Source organism: Protopterus annectens, chromosome 7.part0 (assembly GCF_019279795.1).
Source record: "Protopterus annectens isolate FY-2018-M chromosome 7.part0, PAN1.0, whole genome shotgun sequence".
NCBI lineage: Eukaryota > Metazoa > Chordata > Ceratodontiformes > Protopteridae > Protopterus > Protopterus annectens.
Genome location: NC_056739.1, coordinates 212,304,367 through 212,329,860, shown reverse-complemented (window position 1 = coordinate 212,329,860; position 25,494 = coordinate 212,304,367). Strand labels below are relative to the sequence as shown.

Below are 25,494 nucleotides of genomic sequence, written 5' to 3'. Positions count from 1 at the left end.
CTGCTTCCATATCAATGTCCATTCTAAAATGTTACAGGACAACATTTCATACATCAGTAACATTGTGAATGGTGTGTAGAACCCTCCAACATGGGTTGGAGGTCTGCATTTGTATCTCCCACAATAACACTGTGTGCGGCATATGTTAAATATTAATTGTATCCTGGATCTGTATTTACCAATTGGGCATGTCTATGGAACTCTGACGTATTGGAGAATGCCTGGCACAAGTTGTCCACTGCTCTAACCTACTTTAGTCTTGTTCTCTCTTCCCTTCCTGCACCTCCACCTTACCCAGGTCTTCCAGTCTCCTTTCTGCTTTTATACACTTTGCCCCTCTCCCCCAGCTTACCACATCCGTGCCTGAACTATTATATGGGACTAGCTCCCTAGAGGCACCATCTTTATTCTCCCTGTCTGCGCGTGGCTGCTGAGCGATCCCTGGCATCTAAATCTGTATACCAATGTAAGTTCTGTGTGTTTCTGATACATGTATTTATTGTGATTTCAAAGCATTGCCTGTATAGTTCCCATTATTATGCTTTTGCCACCTGTTTTTTTCTGCACCATTTTACAGTACTTTTTGTAGTTTCTTACAACTTATACTCTGTGTATCTCACCTAACTGCCACCTTTACTGCGGCTCCTTAACCGCTGCATTGCTATACCAGGAACCAGTAAAATGCTTCCACTTTGTTTGAACTGGGTTGCGAAACAGTAGTTATTCCTCTGTTTTTTACTGACTCGCTCAACCAGCTTTTTATCGGATCTGCCTAATAGTTGCCTTCAGGTAAAGCCTTAGTGCCTCTAACTTCCTAACAACTAGCTCTTTGAGTGCATGCCCGTAGTCGGTGGATTACTACTCTAGTTTCTCCGCTCTACCTTACCTTTCTCAAAGTGTCTGGTACACTAGACTGAAGAATATTGATCTAGCTAAAAGTATCTGTCCTATCACACCAGTACAGATAAAAGAGGACAATTCAAAATTGACTGCACTGTCATATTAAATTATAAATTTGATATCGTGCGCACTGCTGTATCTGAGCCACTCACACTGGTGTAGCCATTAGTCATTAAACGCATTTGCCCCTCATTATCACTGCCAGATTCCTTGTGTGACCCCTGAGCTGACAACAATGGTAGCATTGTTTGCTACCTCTGTAGTGAAGTTGTTTATCCTTATTTATAAACATAGATTTCTCGGAAGGACATCCATAATAGCTTTTAATGTTGTTATATAATTATAAATTATATATTTGCTATCGCACGCACTGTCGTGACTGTGCCACACTCTCTGGTGTAGCCGATAGTTATTAAAAGCATCTGCCCTACAGAATCTCTGCCCGAGTACTTTTGTGACCCCTGAGCTGATAACAGTAGCGTTGGTTGCTACCTCTGTAGTGAAGTTGTTTCTTCTTATTTTTAAGCGTAGATTCCTTGGCGGTACATCTACAATAACTTATAATGTTTTTGTACTGATAAGCGACTGTCCTACTACTCTGTTGCAGCTGCTAGTCCTATATTTAGGTTGGGACTCTGCTGCTCATGAAATGGATACTAAATAATGAATGTACTATCCCTCTGGTGCTGTGGCTAATTCATAACTTTCAAGATAGACAGCACCACTTAGAATCTAAACATCTACATTTCTGTTGTGGTTTTATGGACCTGGAATAAACTGGAGGCCTTCTTTGAACATTCTAGCTATAGGAGTTGCGTTTTACCATTAATCTTTCATTTTATGACTTTGCCAATCACAACGGCGTACATGGCACTCCCTAGTAGGTTTCAATATTAAGTACACTCATACTTTTTCCACCCTTATTAATTAAAAGAGCACTACAATATATCTAATTTACCTGGATGATATAGAGTTAGATTTCCCAGATACCTTGTGACTACAATTAGCTAGGCGTAGCTGGGATGCCTGTGTAGCTCACATTATCGGAATATGGCACAGGTTCTGGCTCTATAAACTAATTAGAAGGTAAAATATTAACCGCTAGCCTCAGCTGAAGCTTTACTGTTACCCTGGGACCTGGAATAGTAGCAGCGTGATTGATAATTCTAGTTTCATTAATTACACAATGCTGTAATAGAACTAAACAGTTTTTTATCACTGTTCACCTAAATCTACTTAAAACGAGTTGTTTGTTATTGCTGAAAGATAGCCGCTTGTTTTTTTACTGTTCTTTTAATTCTGGCTACCATGTTCTAACTGTAACGGATTCACTTTTAGTTAAAAGGATATGGTTCTAGCTTATATTTAATACTTTACATTGTTTTATCCTAATTCTATAGCTAAGTATAGTCGCTGTGTTTTAGATAGTTGAGTTATTTTGCAATTAGATGATTGCTCTGTGCTTTTGACCTATGCATTGCTGTTTTTTATAATCCTGTTGCTGATGTTTATTATTTGAACAAGAGCTTTTGACCTATTGTCAAGACAGGAGTTGTCTATTCCTGGTGATGATGATTTATATTTGACCAAGTTAATTAGTACTGTGAAATCTGTACTGCTAATGAAATGTCTCTCTTGCTTTACCTAGTGTTAATTTTAACATTCTTCTCACTTTATTTTTATTTCTCTCCAGCTGTTCAAACCTTTTATACTCACTTTTTCCACTCCTGGCTGTGCCCTATTGGACTCCAAAGACCAGCTATATCCACCTACCTAAACCTGCCTGGGTATTTCCTCACCTGGGTAATCTAAACGCCCTTGGACTAAAAGCCACAGTAACTAATATTGTATGTCACAAAGTAATTTTGATTTTCTTTTACCTACTTTATGTATATACTAGGCTACTACACCTCCTAGGTGTACTAGATAAACTGCCAGATCTACCAGCAGCCATACCCCCCTCCTCCTGTTTTACTACTGTTGTACTCCACTGTCTGTCTCTACGATACTGCAGCCCCCTACCTTTATTGTAATACCCCTCCAACCTCTCCCTTTTCCATTACTTTTCTTTTCTATTTACATCCAACTGCTGTGATCTCTTTACAGGGTAATTACAGACTTTGGCCACTAGATGGCAGTCTTTACCCACCTCTAATTTCACTTTAGTTTCTCTTCCTACCTCCTACTTTAAACCTTTTACGCTTGTTGCACTCTTCTCTTTTACTATCTTCTTCTATAATCCTTTTTAAACCTTGTACACATCTCCTCCCATAGTCCTTATAAACCCTTTACCTAGCCCTCCTTCTCCATCTCCACTACTCCTAGGCTAACCCTTACGCTCCTAGGTTTCCCTCTCTTTTAACTCCCCCTTCCTCAGACTCACAACTTCTGCCTTTTTACTTACTGCCTCCTGTTCTTACCTACTACCTTACTGATTGTTTTTTTTCTCACTGCTTTCACCTTACTTGGGTCTGCCCCGCTCCGTTCGCCCTGCGGGCTCACTCCACTCCCCTACCCTGCCCCCAATTCTCACCCACCCCCCAGTGGTCCTAGACTTGTACCTCACTAAACACTCCCCTTATTTTTCACAGCCTATCACAAACCTCATCACTAGACCACTCCCCTATCTCTTTCTTTCCCACTTATTCCAAATTACCTCTCCCTTTAACTACTCCGTTAGCTATCCTAACCATCCTCTGCACTAACTACTTCCCGTATCTACCTCCTATTCAACCTCCATTAATTTCTCTTTGCTTTTCTCTTTTAAACCCTGCTTAATCTCTTGAAACATCCTCGTCTATTTTTCTGCCTCACCTACTCACACAAGCTACTCTCATCTGATATCTACCCACTACCATGTCCCCAACACACAAAACTAGTTTCACATACATCCTACTCTTAACTACCGCATTAGCCTCTCTCTGACCATACCTTATTCACTCACCTTCTTTGAAAATCTTACTCTACTTGAACAAAACCGTCATTTCCAACAAACTTTACCTTCTTTTATCTACACCCTCAACCACAGTAACATAACCTGTACCCCTAACTATATACTACCAAAATATCACAGAGCAACCCATGTGACTTACTTCACTCTCAAAAAGAATTTTAATAATTCCCACAAGATCCTTAATTTCCTACACTATCCCCAGCGTTACCTCCTCCTACACGGGGATATTCATCCAAACCCTGGCCCCAATACTAACAATAGGAATAACCTTGATAATGTAACTTTACCTAAACCTTCTACATTAGTTAAAGCACCTCCCTCCTGATTGCTCACCTTAATATCAGAAGTATTAACAATAAAATTCCCCACCTGCATGCACTCCTGGACTTGCATTCATTTGATATTCTATGTCTTACAGAAACCTGGCTAAAACCTTCTACTCAAGACCAGGAAATTACCCCTCCAGGCTATAACATCCTTAGATGTGACCGCAAAACCAAAAAAGGCAGTGGTATAGCCATTATCTATAAATCTAATCTCCAAGTATCCCTCTTTAATGAGCTTCCATCACTAGACACCAAATCTGAAATACTGTCTACTAAACTCCAAATCAACAACACCAAATCTATCTACCTAATTTGTATGTATCTTCCCCCTGGTAACAATACTAATACTCTTGAAAATGTACTTAATTTCCTCTCTACCCAACTACCCCAGGAAACCATTATACTGGGTGACTTCAACATAGACTGATTAACCTGTAGTTCCAAGAACCCTACTGACCATCACATAAATCTCTATAGATTCTCTCAATTAATAACCACTCCTACTAGAATCCACAAACCTAACAGGAAATAATCTACTCTTGACTGGATCCTTATTAATAACCACCCTAGCAATTATACTCCAGGAACCCTTCCCAACAATATTAGTGACCATATGCTTACTTACATTATTAGACAAAAATTTCATATCCCAACTACTCATAAACTCAAAACTTCCTGCTCAAAAAATTCTTTAATCCTGATAGTTTCCGGAACGAATTGCAAGCATGTGACTGGTCACCACTGGCCCACCTTGAACTTGATGAGGCTGTGACCTACTTCAACACTAACTTTCTTCTAATCCTAGAGTACCATGCACCTTATCACTCTACTAGAATAAAAAACAAATCTGCCCCATGGCTAACAAAACAAACTAAGCAAAAGATGCTCCACAGAAACAAACTCTGGGCTAAATGGAGAACTACCAAATGTCCATCTGATCACCTCCTCTTTAAACAGTTAAGAAATGCCACCAAGAAGGATACTCTTAGAGACAAAAAAGACTTCTACCTTCACCTCCAAGAAACCAGTCAACAAACTCCACAAAAATTTTGGTCAGGGATAAACAAACTTCTTCAGTCAGGACACTTGACTACTCATGCCCCATTAGGTTTCAACCATAATAATTCCAACCACATCCCTGATCCCTTTAATAAATACTATACAGAAGCCATTTAAATCCTAACCAATTCTTTACCTCCATCTACTGCTTCCCCACCAAATACCCAAGACTTCATCTCCTACTTTTCATATACAACCTGTTCCTACATCTCTTATTTTTAAGCTACTTAAAAAACTGAAACCTTGCACCCCATCTGCCGACCTACTCCCATCTGAATACCTACAAATTGCCACAAAAGCTATAGACTTCCCCATATCTATACTTATTAACAGAACTGTCTCTGAAGGCAAAATCCCTACCATATGGAAGGTATCTCACATCATCCCTCCACATAAAGGTGGATCTTATATTGAGCTTTCTAACTTTCGCCCTATTGCCTTACTCTCCCCATTAGCTAAGATAATGGAAAAATTTATTCACAAACAACTACTCAGCCACCTACTACAAAATAACCTACTAACCAACTGCCAACATGGCTTCAGACCATTCCACAGCACAACGACTGCCCTGCTATCCTTCACTGACTCTATAAACAAAAATCGTAACAATAACTCCTTTTCCTCTGCGCTATTTATAGACCTGTCAAAAGCCTTTGATATGGTTAACCATAACTTACTTCTAGACAAACTAAAGTACCATTCTCTTGATCCACAAGTATTACAATGGTTTAGGTGTTATCTTCAAAACAGACAGCAAGCAGTACTTTGGGATAACAATCTGTCGTCTTTACTCCCAGTAAACATTGGAGTCCCACAAGGCTCTATCTTAGGTCCCCTTCTTTTTTTCTTATTTATTAATGACCTCCACATGAACATACCTCAAGCTACCTGCATTCAATATGCAGATGACTCAACCTTAATCTGTACTGCTAAAAACGTAGCCTCCCTCCAGTCCCTCACCAAAACTGTTTTCCAAAATGTTGAACTGGTTTATGCAACACTGCCTCCTCCTTAATCCCAAAAAAACAAAACTACTGCTTTTTACTCCAACCCATAAATCATCCACACTATTCTTCTCTATAACCTCTAACAATGCTACCAACATAACCCCAGATACTACCACCCCCCTACTAGGTGTTACAATTGACAATCGTCTTAACTATGATGACCATATTAACACCACCATAAAGTCTGTTAACAAAAAACTTGGTACTCTCTATAGAATTAAACCCTTCCTTACCCCCTCAGCCAGGAAAACTATTGCCCAGACCCACCTCATTTCTACCTTTTTCTATGTCTCTGCTCTATATACTAACCTATCAAAAAACAACATGTCCAAACTTTCTACCTGTTCTAATAGCATAGCCAGATTCATTACATGCACTCCCTTTAAAACTCACCACTGTCTTAACCTCAAACAACTAGGATGGCTAGAATTGCAGAACCATATACTCTGTCAACAGTTACTTATCACTCAAAAGATCCTATACCACCCCAATAATACCCCTATCCTCACTAATCTGATTTCACCATATAAACATCTAGCTACACTACATTCTGCTAATAAACTCCTGGTCTCCTCGATTAAATCTAACAAAGCTGGTGACTCACTTTTCTCAAACACTACAGGTAAAAACTGGAATCAGCTCCCTCCTGAACTATCTAACCTAGCTTCTACTTCTCTATTCAAAAAACATATTAAAGAACATTTTAAAACTCAGTGGCTTTGTCCTTGTGATAACCCAGACTGAAATCTATTTCCCCTCCTACTCATACCCCTTTCCCCACTCCCCTAACTTAGACCCCCAACCTAGGCCTCCAAATCTTGTTACTTTCTTTTTTTCATAGTAAGAGGATACATTAAGGACTTTACTCTGTTGTGCTCATACCCACTTTGTGTTTAGTATACCTGTCTTGTTTTACTTAGTTTAACTTTTAGCATAATGTCTATATTCTATATTTATATTACTATATTTTTTCCTTTTAACCATTGCTACCAATGTACTGTTTCATACATATCTTTGTTATATATTGTTAACTTTTACTGTTCATGCTTGGAGCTTTTCTCCCCGGGCCTCTACTGAAAATGGACATATATCCAGTTAGACTAGCCCAGTCAACAAATGTAAAATAAAAATAAAAAAATAAAAAAAATAAAATATTTCTCAGAGTCCTAGGCCAATACAAGGATGTCTTAGATGTCTGTAATACTGTCATGTGCACTGCGTATGAGGTGGCCATTAATGGAATCTCTTGGTAACTTGGAATTATAGTACCCCTTCTTGCATAGCAGTGTATTGCATTCTGTGGTCTTACAATGCATAGAGTCCCAACACTTACAGATCACTCACTGAACTCCCTGCATTCAAATTCCAACATCTCACTCAGACACCACAAAATTACTATTTACCATACAATGCTGGCTAAGATGGAAATGTATTTTTATACTGTCTATGAACAGTGTGCACTTTTGACATGGAAATTTGCATTGTGCAAGTCTGAGTTTCCATATCAAAACCAAAACTAGTCCCAATGAACTGCCACTATAGACTCCACAATTATTTAATATAAATTAACTGCTTTTGTCTGTTACACAGACTATCAGAATACAACCTCATTCTATTATATCATTTAAAACCTATTATATTAATCACATGAACTGCTAGGTCAAATATTTAGAGAGACAGTAACCAACACTGCTAGAAAGCCAAATAACAAGTAAATTATTAAACAAATTAATTTTAAAAACAAACAAAAAATAAGTATAAACTCTGTCTAAATAATTTAACCTACCAGTAAATAAACTATATAAAGATACTTAAAACAGATGAGCAAAAAATACCACAACCGCCCAAAGGTCTTGTTGAAGATAAATTGTAAGTAAACAAAAACTTAACAAAACCACCACTGCTTCCAGTGCGATAAAAATCCAATTTATTGCATAAGACAATTGCTTTCACGTAGGCACTACGCTTCATATATATACATATATATATATATATATATATATATATATATATATAATCTATATAATATATATATATATATATATATATATATATATATATAAAATATATATATGTATATATATATATATATATATATAAATATATATATATATATATATATATATATATATATATATATAAATATATATATATATATATATATATATATATATATATATATTTTATATATATATATATATATATATATATATATATATATATATATATATATATATATAAAATATATATATATATATATATATATATATATATAAAATATATATAAAATATATATATATATATATATATAAAAAAATATATATATATATATATATATAGATATATATATAAATATATGGGTCTCCTTCACATGCTCAACTTTTCTGTTGACTTTCACATGGCCTAGACCATATGATCAACTTTTGAAAAACCAACCATGGGGAACCTCTATCTCCACACAGTGCGGAATGGGAAAATTTACCACTTCCACACTGTAGTGCGATCTTGAAGTTGGTATATTAAAGTTACAGGGGGTCTGGGGGGCAGAGCCCCCATGGGGGGTGCAGCCCCCCTGCTAACAGTTTAAGGTAAGTGTTTGTTGTGTTTTTATGATCGGCATTCTGAAAGTCGATCATATGGTCTCGGCCATATGAAAGTCGACTTTCTGAAATGTCGACCATATAAAGTAGACCCATATATATCTATATATATATATATATATATATATATATATATATATATATAGATATATATAGATATAGATATATGTGTGGGTGTGTGTCTGTATGTATTTTCACAAAACAGAACTAAAAGGAAATATTAAAGTAACGTCCTGCTTTTAGCCTGCCTTTACCCAGGACTTCTTAAATGTGAATAAACCATCTTCCTTTCTGTTTTACAGTAAATATAATTGCCTTCACCATTCTTACTTCCTGAATAACTATAATGCTTGCAACCATTTGAAGGTTTTATATCATTGTAAATGTTTCATTCAGCTTTAGTTTTTTTTCCTGTTGTTTTCTTTATAGTCCAAACACTATATATGGCTTGATGGATCACGGTGGGATTTTGCCAGATGGGCACCAGGAGAACCTAACAATGAGTATGGTAGAGAAGAATGTGCAGAAATGTATATAACTAAAAAACGTAAGTGGAAACTTTGTCTACATTTTCACTAAGTTTTCTTTAATCTTTGTTCGCACAAAATATAACACACTACACATTTGATACACCACCTGGTTTGTAAAGCTATGCTACGCAGAAACCACAATTAGTAGTTTAATACAAGCAGATATACACTTATGTCCAAGTTCAGACTGTGTACTACATAACTGCTACTATATCTGAGATAATGCTGTGCTTTCTCTGTAATGCCTCATATTAGTTTAATTAATTATGAAGAAGCCCAGAAGTCTCTGAGCACTCTCAACTTATGGGCTCACAGCAGATGGTATAATTCCAGATGTCTTTGCTATCTTCTGAGATCACTCACAAAGTTGCACTAGTAGTGTGCTCTGAAAGCACTGATTCATCTACATAAATAAAACTGTTTCAGCTGCAACTCACAATTGAAAAAAATTGCAGGAAAAGAAATATTTGAATGAGTTGTTGTTGTTGTGTCTTTTGGCTTTTCCCGGTTAAGGGTCGCCACAGTGGAACTACGGTCTGCTAATGATTGGCAGTTGATTTTTACGTGCCAAGTTGCTGGCTCTGATGCACAACCTTCAACGAAGGTACGCCCATTCACGCATGTCTCCACACAGAAGATGCTCTAGCTGAGAATCGAACGGGACAACGTCTTGCTGTGAGGCGACAATGCTACCGCAGTACCACCACCGCGGATCGGTTAGGGGTCGCCACAGCGGAACTCTGGTCTGCTAATGATTGGCAGTGGATTTTTACGTGCCGAGTTGCCAGCCCTGACTCACAACCTTCAATGAAGGTACGCCCATTCACGCATGTCTCCAGACAGAAGATGCTCTAGCTGAGAATTGAAAGGGACAAAGTCTTACTGTGAGGCGACAGCGCTACCGCAGCACCACCACCGCATATTTGAATGAGTAATATGCATGAAATGTATCCTAAAATGAGTAAGTATCAATAACTGATCACCAAGCCAAAAAAACATGAAAAGGAGGAAGCTTAGTGAAGAACTCTGCAAAAACTGTAGTCTTAATAGGTATTTTCCTGTTCTCCTATACTGATGGTACAGAGGTGACCAGGTTTTATACACTGCTAGATAAGGCAGGGTATTGCCCCTTTCATGTTGGTATTAGGTAGTGAGACACTTACTAGGGGCATCAAGTATACAGATTTTGCATGGTTTAAATGTCAGGACCCCCATCCTCCCACATTTACTACTGTAAAGTCAAGCACACAGTAGCCTTTTCAATGTTCTGATCTCATGGTAACTGTCTCTTATCCCTGAAATACAAAGGGATTGTATGGAAAAAATAAAGGCATATTACTATGTTGTCAAAGAATGCAGTCTCCTGAGCTGCTCATGTTTAGAAAACACCCCTTTGTTGTCTCTAGTTTGTAGAGATCATCCTTTTTGGCCATTGGTGTGAGGAGATAAAGATAAATGAAGGTTCACGAGGCATCAATTGCAATAAAAATCTCATTGGTATTGTAGTGGCAGAATGTGTGGCCACATAACAGGGGATAGTTATGCAAACATGGTAGGCCACCAATAACTTTCTGGAAAATAATTCCCCATCTATCCTTAATTCCTGAAAGAATAATCCAAAAATGAATAAAATGAGTTGCTTCTCAGTATCATGCCAGAAGCCTCACTAAATTTACAGGTAGCTGCACTGGTGGTATAGTTTTGTGGAGATGGCAACTGATACAACATCTCAGTTATGCAAATTGTGGTATCATGCAGCTACAAAGTCATTCATCTAATGGATAATACTAAGAATAAATATAATTGAAAACAACTTTCATAGCACATTAACTTTGCACTTTTCCTCCACTGTTGTGTGACTGTGGAGTTAGCATATTTATATATAAATATATACACTGTTAATGTATGTGGAGTTCCCCCAAACAGAGGTATAGGGTACTTGCCTTAAAAGTTATTTTGTGATTTGTTTAAAGTTTTTTTTTATTTTTTTTTAGATATATTTATTCTCAGTTTTCTCTTTTTTTATATATTTTCTGTTAAATATATTTTTGCTGATATGACTTTAAGGGTGGTACTGTGGTTTACACTGCTGCCTTAGACTTCTGGATTCCCTAGTTCAGTTCTTGGTTACGATGTCTTCTGTGTGCAGTACACATATCCTCCCAGTATTTACTTAAGCTTTTGCTGGGTTCTCCGGAATTTCAGAATAATATTTTACATTTTGTTTTATAAACATGATATTTAAAATACATTTTATAGAAACACCACAAAATTATATGGACTACCAGACTGCAATTCTCCTTAACTATGTACAGCAACAAGACAAAGGTTCAGCATTCCTATTAAGCCAGTGGAAAGTCCAGTCTTGATTGTAACAAATATCAAACTGAATGTGTTACACCATGCTGCACCGAGATGGAAAAATAAGGGAAATTATTTAATAACTGCATTTATTTTTTAAAGTCACTTATTAATGAATGATTTTCAATTAAACTACTGGGCAAACCAAATGATGATGCTTCTGATATGTCCTAATGATCAAAGTTAAGCAAACAGATACAGCCTGATAAAGACTTGCTGAAAATATTATTTTGCAAAGGCAACTTATTGAATAGGGAAGCCAGTGAGTGTCTGCTGCATACCCAAGTGAGTGCACCTTCATTAGTAATATAAATTCCTTTTTTTATTTGTCAGCAGTGCTATAACTCAGTTTCATTAAACTATAAATATGTTTATTAACAGAGAAGGCTTGCAATAAAGAGGAGAATGTATAAGTTCCTTTTTATGTTTTAACACAGTGCTATCAAGTATTGGAATATGCATAAAAGCGTAATGAAAACTTCCAGGCACTACCACGGCAAACAATGTTATGTATCAAGGTGCAACAACACCAATGCGACAAAACTGTTATTACAAGTCACCTTCACTTGCAAAATTGTAGCAAAAGCTTCCAAACTACTACAGCAAAAGCGATACTTAGTACCACGATGTAGCAATGCCAATGCAGTAAATTATCATTGAAAGTCACCTCCACTTGTAGAATTCAGCAAAATATATCTAGTTTTCACTTGACTGAAGATGCCAAAAGACAGAATGCAGTCACAGTAGATACAAAGTTTGAAATCTCTTTATACATCCAAAAGAAGTAGCGAAGATGTTTAAATTATCCACAGCGATATCATATCTTTAAAACATTTTATTCTTGAATAAAAAACAAATAAACGGAAGCTTCTTGTAAGCACTTTCGGGTTACAGCGAACCCTTCATCAAACAGTTTTCAATTCAAATAACAGCATTTAAATAGTTCATTTTGGCACCAAAATCCATCTTAAAGTAACATTGCCATAAATAGGAATAATACTGAAAGCGCAAGCATATGTCATATAAATAAATATGCATATCTATTAAATGCCTAACAACATGTCAAATCTATAAAACTATCTGAAACAATCAAATTCATAATACAAATATATTTCATATACTACTAAAAACTGCATTTTATAATCACATTTAATGCCCATACAGAAATATAAATGTAAATATATTAACTACTCATCAAATCAATAAATTCTTATAACAAATATGCACATTTAATATATTAATAAAAACATTAAAACAAATATGGTATCATAATTAATGCTTCAGTGACCTATTTTTCAAAAATGGCTTTATTGTCACCCTACCATTCAAGCCTTTCCCTTTATCAGACTGCATACGAATAATCCATCTATTCTCTTCCTGTTAAGTATAATTTCTAATATTACCTAATCTATTACTTTTAAAAATTATTTCAATGACCATAAACTTGAATCTATGATCCAAACCATTATTTAAAACATGTTCCGCTAGTGCATTAGTTTCATCCTCATGATTTATTGCGTATATGTGTTCTCTTACTCTTTCTCTCAATGTTCTATTACTTTTACCTATGTAGAAACTGTGACATTTCTGACAGCTTGCAAGATATATTATGTCTCTAGTTTTACAGTCAGCATAATGTTTAAAATAATACACTCTCTCCGTATCCGGATGCATAAACTCATTAGTTCCCATCCTATAAGGACACTGATTGCATCCTCAACATGGGAATGTTCCCTGTCTACTAGATAAAATCTTCGGTCTATAGTTATTCTTGTCATTATAACATAGCAATCTTTTAAGTGATTTATCATTACGATAACTATAACTAGGTCTTATCCCTACTATTTTTCTTATGTCATCATTTGCCATTAATATGGCCCAATTCTTATTAATAATCCCTTTTATATCATTGTTGTTATTAGAGAAGGGAATATTTAGTCTAACTGTATTATGTACTTGATCATCATTCTTTCGTCTAGTGATACACGAAGTAGTGTTTTTCTTATAATATGGTCTCCCTTTCCCATTTCTATCAATTATCTGTGGATCAAGGAGAACGCTAGCCTCTTTATGGGAATAACCTCTCTCCATAAACTCATTCTTTAACCTAACTATAGCCTGGGCACATTTATCATCATTACTTGTTAGATGTGAAATTCTTCGTCCTTGATTTATTATAACATTATGAAAAATGTGCCCTGGATGCATACTATTACGATGGAGTAAACTGTTCTTTCTATATAGTGCTGTAGCAAAACTGCCATTTTCTTTTGTGATAATAACATCTAGAAATTCAATTTCTGTTTTCGACCATTTACCTTCAAACACTAAAAAACTAGTGGTATGATTAATATAGTCTATAAACAATTCTAGATCAATAACAGTTCCTTTCCATAGAAAAAACACATCATCAACAAATCATTTATAGTATAATATATTACTATTAAATTGTGATTCAAGATCATACTTTAACTCCCATTGGGCTATAACCAAATTTGCATAAGAGTTGGCACAAGGTGTGCCCATAGCTACTCCTTGTGTCTGTAAAAAATAGTCATCTTGATATATGAAAACATTATTTTCTAGTATCAACTCTAACAGCATAGTACATCTCATTATCATACTAGAATCAACATGATTATTATATAAAAATGCTTTCAAATGTTCTAGTCCTTCATTATTGGGAATCATTGTAAATAATGATTTCACATCTAGAGTAACCATCCATATATCTGGTTCATTTATAACATTATCAACTTCTATACTGAAAGTATTCAAAAATTCTTGTGTATCTTTAATTATAGTTTTGGTTTCCCACACTAATTTCTTAAGTTGATTTTCAACATATATCAATAATGGTTCAGTGAGCCATCCTCCACCTGAGACTATAGGTCTCATCTTAGGCTCAAATAAACATTTATGAACCTTGGGAAGCCCTCTAATGATGGGTATAGTAGGATGTTCAACTAAAAAATATTTATAAAGATCCGCATTAATAATATTTGACATAAACAAATCATATAGATTACTACGCATATTATATATAATTTTATTAAGCTGAATAGCATTTATCAATTTGTATGTTTCATTATCATGGAACATTGCTTTCATAGTATTGTCATAATAATGTTTATCAAGAATAACTATGGCTCCTCCCTTGTCAGCTGGTCTTATTACAATATTGTCATTATTACTCAAATTATATAGAGCATCATATTCCCCTTTATTTAAATTATGAAATTTATGATGCTTACTACTCTTACTATTCCACATATTTATTAGGTCTCTCCACAGATTTATCAAAGGCTTCTAACATAGGATGTATATGAGGTATAAATGCACTAGGTTTTTTAAAAATATTGATATCATTTCTAGAATCATTATTAAAAAACATTTTTAAAGCAGTATTTCTAACAAAAGATTTCACTTCTATAATAAAATCAGTAATATCAGTTGTTTTAGATGGTATAAAGGACAGTCCTTTATTAAGTAATGTCCTTTCATGAGTCTGAAGAACATAACTAGATAAATTGATAATAAGATCACTGTCACTTGCTACTATTGTTTGTTCAGTGGATGCTTCAGTTCTTCTGACATTTTCCTCTTCTTGTTGAATCTCATAGGAGTCCATTTCTTCATTTCCCTGATGGGTAGTGGAAATGGACAACCAGTCTGATCTAAAAAAGGTATTGATAAATTCAGACCAACAGTTTTCCTTCTAACATCTGTACTCAAATTGATATTATCTTGAGATGTTGTGATATCATTGTTTTCTTAAACAGATGTAGAAGCTATTACTTCTTCATTAACTGAATGAGTTCTCTTAGGATTCTGCTTAGTCGGAAGATTGGCACTAGTTGTTAACTTGGCTTCATAGCTATCAACTAAAGCCTTAGTTGTTCGGCCACTAATACCTTCAACTGGTTGTTAAGAAATGTCGTGTCTATGCTCAGATGATTTAGTTCGTTTACTAGAGCAAAAATTATCTAGGATATTATCATTGTCAACCAAATGATTATTGACAGAAAAAGTTTGTCCCTTATGCTCATATTCTTGTTGAGCTATTCTCTCTGTCCTATGTGTCTCTCTCAGCCACGAGAAGACATGTCCCAGTTCAAAATCTCTAATATCTTGTTCTAATTTTCTCGTTTTAGAGAGTAGCAATTTACACTCAAAATTATGGACAAAGGCACATATATTATCATAAAATTCATTGCATTCTGAATCATTGAGAAAAGACAATTATTGTCTGTTGTTCTATAATTTCACTACTGAGATTGTTCTCAATCTCTACATATTGTTCAATAAGCATCTTCATATATGTATAACTTGTCTCAATATTAAGTTGTTGCCACTTAGCTAATAACCCTGGATATAACGATCCAAACGTTGGCATTTTTAGAGTTCTACTGATTTTATTATAGAAGTGAAAACTTTTGTTAGAAATACTGCTTTAAAATGTTTTTTAATAATGATTCTAGAAATGATATTAATATTTTTAAAAAACCTAGTGCATTTATACCTCATATACATCCTATGTTAGAAGCCTTTGATAAATCTGTGAAGACAGACCTAATAAATATGTGGAATAGTAAGAGTAGTAAACATCATCAATTTCATAATTTAAATAAAGGGGAATATGATGCTCTATGTAATTTGAGTAATAATGACCATATTGTAATAAGACCAGCTGACAAGGGAGGAGCCATAGTTATTCTTGATAAACATTATTATGACAATACTATGATAGCAATGTTACATGATAATGAAACATATAAATTGATAAATGCTATTCAGCTTAATAAAATTATATATAATATGCGTAGTAATCTATATGATTTGTTTATGTCAAATATTATTAATGCGGCTCTTTATAAATATTTTTTAGTTGAACATCCTGCTATACCCATCATTAGAGGGCTTCCCAAGGTTCATACATGTTTATCTGAGCCTAGGAGGATGGCTCACTGAACCTTTATCGATATATGTTGAAAATCAACTTAAGAAATTAGTGTGGGAAACCAAAACTATAATTAAAGATACACAAGAATTTTTGAATACTTTCAGTATAGAAGTTGATAATGTTATAAATGAACCAGATATATGGATGGTTACTCTAGATGTGAAATCATTATTTACAATGATTCCCAATAATGAAGGACTAGAACTTTTGAGAGCATTTTTATGTAATAATCATGTTGATTCTAGTATGATAATGAGATGTACTATGCTGTTAGAGTTGATACTAGAAAATAATGTTTTCATATATCAAGATGACTATTTTTTACAGACGCAAGGAGTAGCTATGGGCAGACCTTGTGCCAACTCTTATGCAAATTTGGTTATGGCCCAATGGGAGTTAAAGTATGTTCTTGAATCACAATTTAATAGTAATATATTATACTATAAACGATTTGTTGATGATGTGTTTTTTCTATGGAAAGGAACTGTTATTGATCTAGAATTGTTTATTGACTATATTAATCATACCACTAGTTTTTTAGTGTTTGAAGGTAAATGGTTGAAAACAGAAACTGAATTTCTAGATGTTATTATCACAAAATGAAAATGGCAGTTTTGCTACAGCACTATATAGAAAGAACAGTTTACTCCATCGTAATAGTATGCATCCAGGGCACACTTTTCATAATGTTATAATAAATCAAGGACGAAGAATTTCACATCTAACAAGTAATGATGATAAATGTGCCCAGGCTATAGTTAGGTTAAAGAATGAGTTTATGGAGAGAGGTTATTCCCATAAAGAGGCTAGGGTTCTCCTTGATCCACAGATAATTGATAGAAATGGGAAAGGGAGACCATATTATAAGAAAAACACTACTTCGTGTATCACTAGACGAAAGAATGATGATCAAGTACATAATACAGTTAGACTAAATATTCCCTTCTCTAATAACAACAACGATATAAAAGAGATTATTAATAAGAATTGCGCCATATTAATGGCAAATAGTAGGGATAAGACCTAGTTATAGTTATCGTAATGATAAATCACTTAAAAGATTGCTATGTTATAATGACAAGAATAACTATAGACCGAAGATTTTATCTAGTAGACAGGGAACATTCCCATGTCGAGGATGCAATCAGTGTCCTTATATGATGGGAACTAATGAGTTTATGCATCCGGATACGGAGAGAGTGCATTATTTTAAACATTATGCTGACTGTAAAACTAGAGACATAATATATCTTGCAAGCTGTCAGAAATGTCACAGCTTCTACATAGGTAAAAGTAATAGAACATTGAGAGAAAGAGTAAGAGAACACATATACGCAATAAATCATGAGGATGAAACTAATGCACTAGCGGAACATGTTTTAAATAATGGTTTGGATCATAGATTCAAGTTTATGGTCATTGAAATAATTTTTAAAAGTAATAGATTAGGTAATATTAGAAATTATACTGAACAGGAAGAGAATAGATGGATTATTCGTATGCAGTCTGATAAAGGGAAAGGCTTGAATGGTAGGGTGACAATAAAGACATTTTTGAAAAATAGGTCACTGAAGCATTAATTATGATACCATATTTGTTTTAATGTTTTTATTAATATATTAAATGTGTATATTTGTTATAAGAATGTATTGATTTGATGAGTAGTTATATTTACATTTATATTTCTGTATGGGCATTAAATCTGATTATAAAATGCAGTTTTTAGTAGTATATGAAATATATTTGTATTATGAATTATTTGATTGTTTCAGATAGTTTTACAGATTTGACATGTTGTTAGGCATTTAATAGATATGCATATTTATTTATATGACATATGCTAGCGCTTTCAGTATTATTCCTATTTATGGCAATGTTACTTTAAGATGGATTTTGGCGCCAAAATGAACTATTTAAATGCTGTTATTTGAATTGAAGACTGTTTGTCTGATGAAGGGTTCGCTGTAACCCGAAAGCGCTTACAAGGAGCTTCAGTTTATTTGTTTTTTATTCAAGAATAAATTGTTTTAAAGATATGGTATCGCTGTGGATAATTTAAACATCTTCGCTACTTCTTTTGGATGTATAAAGAGATTTCAAACGTTGTATCTACTGTGACTGCATTCTGTCTTTTGGCATCTTCAGTCGAGTGAAAACTAGATATATTTTGCTGAATTCTACAAGTGGAGGTGAGTTTCAATGATAATTTACTGCATTGGCATTGCTACATCGTGGTACTAAGTATCGCTTTTGCTGTAGTAGTGATTGGAAGCTTTTGCTACAATTTTGCAGGTGTAGGTGACTTGTAATAACAGTTTTGTCACATTGGTGTTGTTGCACCTTGACACATAACATTGTTTTTGCCGTGGTAGTGCCTGGAAGTTTTCATTACGCTATATTTTGCTTTTTCTTACTGGGCGCTCTTAATCTGCTGCTGCGTTTTATCTACTAATATGCAAAAAAGGTTGAAGACAAAACAATCCAACTGAATGATGCATAGCAATAATGAACAAATACATTGTTACCACTAAAATTACACAGTATGTAAAAATGTCAGAAAAGAACACAGCACATTTAATCACAAAGTGTACATTAGAGGAATGCAAACTATTCTTTAAGGCATGCAAAATTTTATTCTAATTGTAAATGCTGTATATCAGTATACAGAGCATACTAGAAACATACAAATAAAAAATAATGTTTTCACGATTACCAAGTGTTACTTGAAAACATTCTTTTTTCACTTTTATTTTCTCTTCATATTTACATGAATTTCTAATACCTAGCCCAAATAAATACATGGGTAATTTGCTTAACCTAATCAGAGGTTCATCATATACCAAAGAATGAGAAAGACAGAGAGCTACAATATAAACTTGAAATGAAAATAGAACAAACATGTCCATCAGTTATTTCCCACATATTTTTAATCAAGCAATCCTACTAGGCATTAATACCTCCTTATGGTGGTAAACTGAAAGCATAGTCTGGTTCAGTGACTTGCTCAGTCACAGGTAAGCAAAGAGAAACTGAAGGATTCAAACCCATGCCAGTCATATGTAGGCTATAACTTTCACGTTCCTTACAAACACCATTACCAAGACATCATCTGGAACTTAGAATACTTAGTAATACCATTCTATATTTTTATCAATCGATTAATAGTTTTACAAATATGAAAGTAATTGTTCTAGTTAAGATAGTCCACTATCATGGTATAAAGCCCCTGTAAAAAGGAAGCAGCATGCAATCTGAATCACCATGTCCAAAAGCCGAATGAATTTTCCTGAAATAGTGAAACACCAGCTCTGAGCCATACAGAGTTAAAGCCTTGCCTATTAACCAGGTGACCTGGAATTAGCTAGTGATCTGGTTGCCGGATGAGTTGGTGGGAGTGGGTAGGAATGACTGACTGTCACAGATCTGCCATTCTGGGAGGAGAGAGGTGGCATGACCCACTGAAGTACTGACATCCAGTTACAGAAGCAGGCAGTGTAAGAGCTGGGGACATGTGATTTGTTCTATCAAATGATGTGTGGTACTGAAACCATATTCATTTCATGCACTGATGTACATATACCCTAGTGGCCCAGTATGGTAGCTCTTGTCTTGGTAGAACACATATCAAGCAACCAGGAAAAACAGTAAAGGACCAAAAATCCTACAATCTGACTCGATAAGGAACCCTCTGCAAACCAGCTCTTGCCCCAACAGTGAACAAATACACCTGAGAGGAAATAAGAAAATGGTATTTGCAGGTGGTGGTCGGCAGCATAAAAACAGAAAAACTCACTAAAAACACCTACTGTTACAACATTCATCCTCTCAGCAATCCTACTCCTTAACTTAATATCCCAACTCCAAGAATGTAGCACTTTGTTCTATGTCATATTTTGCTCACTGGAGTTTCAAGAAAATGCAGTTTCAAGCCTTCTGCTTTCAGTGATAATGTATAAATGTAAATTATTTGCAGTGTACATATATTGCATTCCCAAGGTCTTAGGCACATATCAGTCTATCACTAATTATAGATACTATTTTAGGTCATATATGCTTGCTAACCAATATATGTCCATATGCTAAATGTGTTCCTTCTTATCGCTGCTCATACTATGTTAATATATTCCTGTACAAATATCATATTTTTTCAGTTAGCAGCTGTGGAAGTATATGTCCATTCAGTCTTGTGGATAATCACCTTGCATGTAACAAACATTTATCTCATGTGCATTCTTCCTCTATATCATCACTTACAGCTTTTTTGCTTTTTGGTCTGCCAGTACTGGGTTCTTCCCAAATGGAGTTTAACCTGGGTGACCTATTAGTAGGTGTATCATGCAGCAACTTATATGATAAGCATATTTGAAAGTATCTAAATGCCATTTAAGAGTAAAGAGAATAAAACAAGATTGTACCCACCCCATGTCCACTGACAACAAAGCTAGACACCAAATTTCATGCCATACCAATCTTGGCATTTATGCTTTGAATGAACATAGAGAAAATGACATCACCAAAAAGGAGAAGTTACATTAGTGTGGCCCTTGTAACCAAACTGACTTCATTTCCAAGATAAGTTTTTATTCTGTTCAGTAGCACCATTACTTGTTTACCATACCAGATAATTTCTTCACATAATATAAGGAGGACATATACAAATTAAGATAAAAATGAAAATATTTTATTGTGGACCTCTTTGCTAGAGTCTTGCCACTAGCAGCTGGGAAGCTTTTTCCTGTTCTGGATTTGTAGGACTGCGAATGAGTTAACTGCATTTTTTACACCACAGAATAGAGATTTTTCACTAAGGATTTTGGCTAAAAAGGAGGAACAATAAAATGTCAATGAGCATAGCCTGATCGCACTGATTTTACATCCTATTTATGAAGACATAGAGGGATGAAGACCCTATCAGGTAGCCAGGAGTGTTTTGGTTACTGTCATATTGGGTTATGGTATAGCTGCTTTCCAAATGCCCCTTTGCAATCTATCAGGTAGAAACTGACTGAATACATTTGTGTGCAGAGACTCTCCCTTTGCCTACCTGGCAGGTGATTAAGATGAATGACAGTACAAAGTTTGCTAAATAGCCAGGAAGAAGAATACTCCTGTATGGCTCACCTCATCACTACGTTCAGGATAACATCCACTGTTTTCTAAGCTGATACCTGCATCATGCTCCAGGTAAAGTATACGTTGTATAATGGAAAGAAAATTGTTCTGAGAGAAGTAGGTAAGTAGTAATTAGGTGCTTTTCTAGCACCTTAAATAATTATCGAGAAAGGTAAGAGAATTGTAATTGATGATTCAGAATGGTTCGACCTTTGTGAAAAGGGATAACCATTCCTTCCTGAGACTATGGATTCTGCTTTTTGTCTGAGTTTTGCTAAGCAGAAGATTAACTTGTCTGGCAGCATATCTGACAGTGAGTTATATGATAGTTAGACAGATGCAGTTAGCTTATGGACAGAATGTCTCTTTCTGAAGCACTTTCTTAAGCATGGCCTTCAAGATGGGATTCAGAGATAAAGGATTATATGAGTGGCAGTTGTATATATCAGATGCATATAAGTTACTTGCAGCCTGGGAGCACATTGCTAGTTTATCAAAAGCACCTGAGAAACAGATGTTTCAGACATCAGCTGGTTACAGATTTGTCATCACAATCATCAAGGAGGAAGTTCAGCAAGGGTAGTTGCTCTGACCCTATGATTTCTGAGATACCTCTCCAGAAGAACATTGAATCCATAAGTATGGATGCTTGTAGTATGCTGAAGTAGCAGCACAGATAAGATTAATGCAATGTATTTACTAACAGATGTCTATATTACTGATGGACAACTCCTGGACATAATTACACAATATTACGTTTCTCTGAAGAGAGAGTCCAGTTTTGCTGACAACTGTAGGAACTAACTTAGGAGCTGCTTAACAAAACTTATGCAAGAAAGAAGGTTCCATAGATGCAGAGCATGATGGGATTTAGCAGTCATGTTAAAAGGGTATTATCTCATTACTAAAATTGCATATCTGCCTTGGACCGAAGCTGAAACACTGCCACTCACTTGGCTAATCATCTCCCTGTTTGTGACATCAGTAATGATGTTCCAACAATCCCATCCACAGTATTAATTTTCTTAACAAATGTGTGCAAACCAGTATTCCAGTCCTGTTTTACTTCTCTCTGGAGTAAGGCAGTCATTGCTTGGGTTCTCAGCTTCACACAGTGCTCCATACTTGTTTCTGGATTTTTTTTTCTTGAGTTAATACTAATTTAGGCAATTTTTCAAATGTGCACAAAAGTGTTGCTAAAAGAGGTTGAGGAAATGCAGCTGCCATGGGAACAGCAAGCCTCTGTTGTAGAGCAGTTTATACATATATATTTTTAAACTGTATCTTTTACGTGTTGTTTCATACTACACAGTTGCACTCAGTCCCTAACTGCCAGCACACACCATTTCACATTTGAGTTTTTGCGTGCCAGCTGTGCGCTCTGCAGAACCCTGTGCAGGATTTGCATTTTCTCTTCTTACATTCAACAGCAAAGTTTCTGCTAGTTACAGATATTGCATTCCTTTCCTTTTCCATTGCATGTGTTAGTAAAGATGATCACAATGAGGGCTGCATAAAGCAAAAAAAAAAGACGCTTACAGAATGGAAAAGGAAAGCAATACCTGTAGTTATCCAAAGTTTTGCTGTTGAATATAAAAAGAGAAAATCTAAATCCTACATTGGTCCTGCACAGCTGATGTATTTTACTGAATGGACTGTTCTTTGGACAAATATATATGATAGAAGTAACGACTGAAGTTCTTTAATTTGATTATTCTATGTGTAATTGAAAAGTGAGGGAGAGACAGTGGCAACCGTCTGCAATCCACAGAGAAGAACAAGGAGCCTCACACCTCGTCCCGGACAAAACACATCATAAACAAATGTTTACGCTTAGTACCTATAGGCAATACACATTTGTAAGATTAAAAAAGTTAATTAATTTGCTAATATTCAAGAGTGAGGATATTCCCTTTTGCAAGACAAAATAAAGGAAATGTTTCTAATGTAAATATTTTTTGCTCTGATGCTTTATTTTATTTATTGGTCATCTCTGTTTTCATTTTCATAGCACATTCCCTATTTGACTCCTCCACATGTGCTGTTTGTGTGCTATATTTGAACTGTCACATTTGAAACACTTGAATCAGGGGCAGGAAGCAGTAGATTTATTCTGTCTCTATGTAAACAAAAATGAACGTCCATATAAGATAGATAGAGATATAAACAAATGAAAGGTGATGTACTGTTTTTCAACCACCATTCCATGGTCTGGGTCCAGGAAATAGTTATTTTACACTCACTTAATTTAGCGAGTGTAAAAAAATAAATGAAAAAGTAAAAAGTGCATGTATTTCTGTTGCTATCTGCATGTATAAGTGAAAGCTTGTATGAAAGCAGAAGAGATTGTGTGTGTTTGCGTGTGCGTGTGCGTGTGCGTGTGCGTGTGTGTGTGTGTGTGTGTGTGTGTGTGTGTGTGTGTGTGTGTGTGTGTGTGTGTGTGTGTGTCTATGTGTGTGTGTGTGTGTGAGAGAAAGAGCGAGTGAACAGTGAGAGTGACCCCTGGCAGCAGTGGCATCAGTGGTGGGGGTTCCGAACCTCTCAACGTTTTAGCACAAGAAACCTGGACAAAGACACAAATAAAGGGGGAATGAAGGACCAAAAAATAGGGGCAGATTTTAAATGTTGCTCTTAATAAAATTATAAAGTTGTTAGAATAGCAGGGTTTCCATTAGCAGGTATTTTTTGAATGATATGAAGTCTGAAATTCAAAAATCTCAGTATTTAATGAATCCAATCCCCAGTGATTTGTCAGAAAACTACCAGATTTATGAGGAATGGACAAAAGGTATAAGCCAAAGACATGAACATTTTGCAGACATCTGGACAGTTGAGAGTTATGCCCAGCCACTGTGCATGCAAGTCAGTGAGTGACTACTGGAAGCAACTAGGATGTTATAAGCAGCAGTGAATATAATAGGCCAGATGGAGGGACCTTCCCTTGCATTATTTCATGGACACTGCTAAGGCAAAATTAGCTTGAACTTTAGATAAAAGGTGATTTGTGACTGTGTTACAGGATTCTATAACAGCTTAATGCCAGTCCCAGGAAATATCAACAAGGTACACGACAGGACCATTTAAAAGGGAAATTGTTCAGTATGTGAACATTTACAACTGAGAAATTAGAAATAAAAGATATAAAGGAAAGAAATGAGATGGAAAAGTAAAAGCAAAGAAGCAGAGGAAGAACAGGCACATAAAGCAGATATGCATGGAAGAGACTGGGGTTATTTAATAAGGGAGATTTAAAATGCAAGTAATAACTAAAGAACGAGAAGATGAAAGTGGAGTGGGTTAAACAGGGTGTCTGGTGTGGGGGGGGGACTATATTAATGAATACTGCAAATTTTTAAACAGGCTCAGTCATGTTAACAAATTATCATTCTTTTAGATTTCCATCATGGCTGAAATGCTGTAGGGTTATGAGAATCAGGGTGAGGGAGATGCAGTCAAACATTAGTGGAGGAGGGAATTCAATGGCAGGGCTAGCTACCCCACAGTGTAAAGCTTAGCTCTAGATGACGTGCAAAATGGGAAAAAGGGGTTGTAGAATTGATGCATAGATGGTGTGTGTGTGTGTGTGTGTGTGTGTATGTGTGTGCGCGTGCACATGTATGTGTGAATGCATACATGTGTGTCTATATGTGTGCATGCATACTTGTGTGTGTGTATATATATAT

The 25,494-nt window shown here is 35.4% G+C and overlaps 1 protein-coding gene across 1 annotated transcript in view; it reads left to right on the top strand.

Annotated features, from left to right (window-relative positions):
* Positions 1–25,494, top strand: part of LOC122805800 (lectin-like) — a 133,694-nt gene that overhangs the window by 33,878 nt on the left and 74,322 nt on the right. Inside the window, exon 5 of the mRNA XM_044076063.1 lies at positions 9,275–9,392. Within this exon, the coding sequence (XP_043931998.1) occupies positions 9,275–9,392 (118 nt within the window). The remainder of the gene's footprint in view (positions 1–9,274; positions 9,393–25,494) is intronic.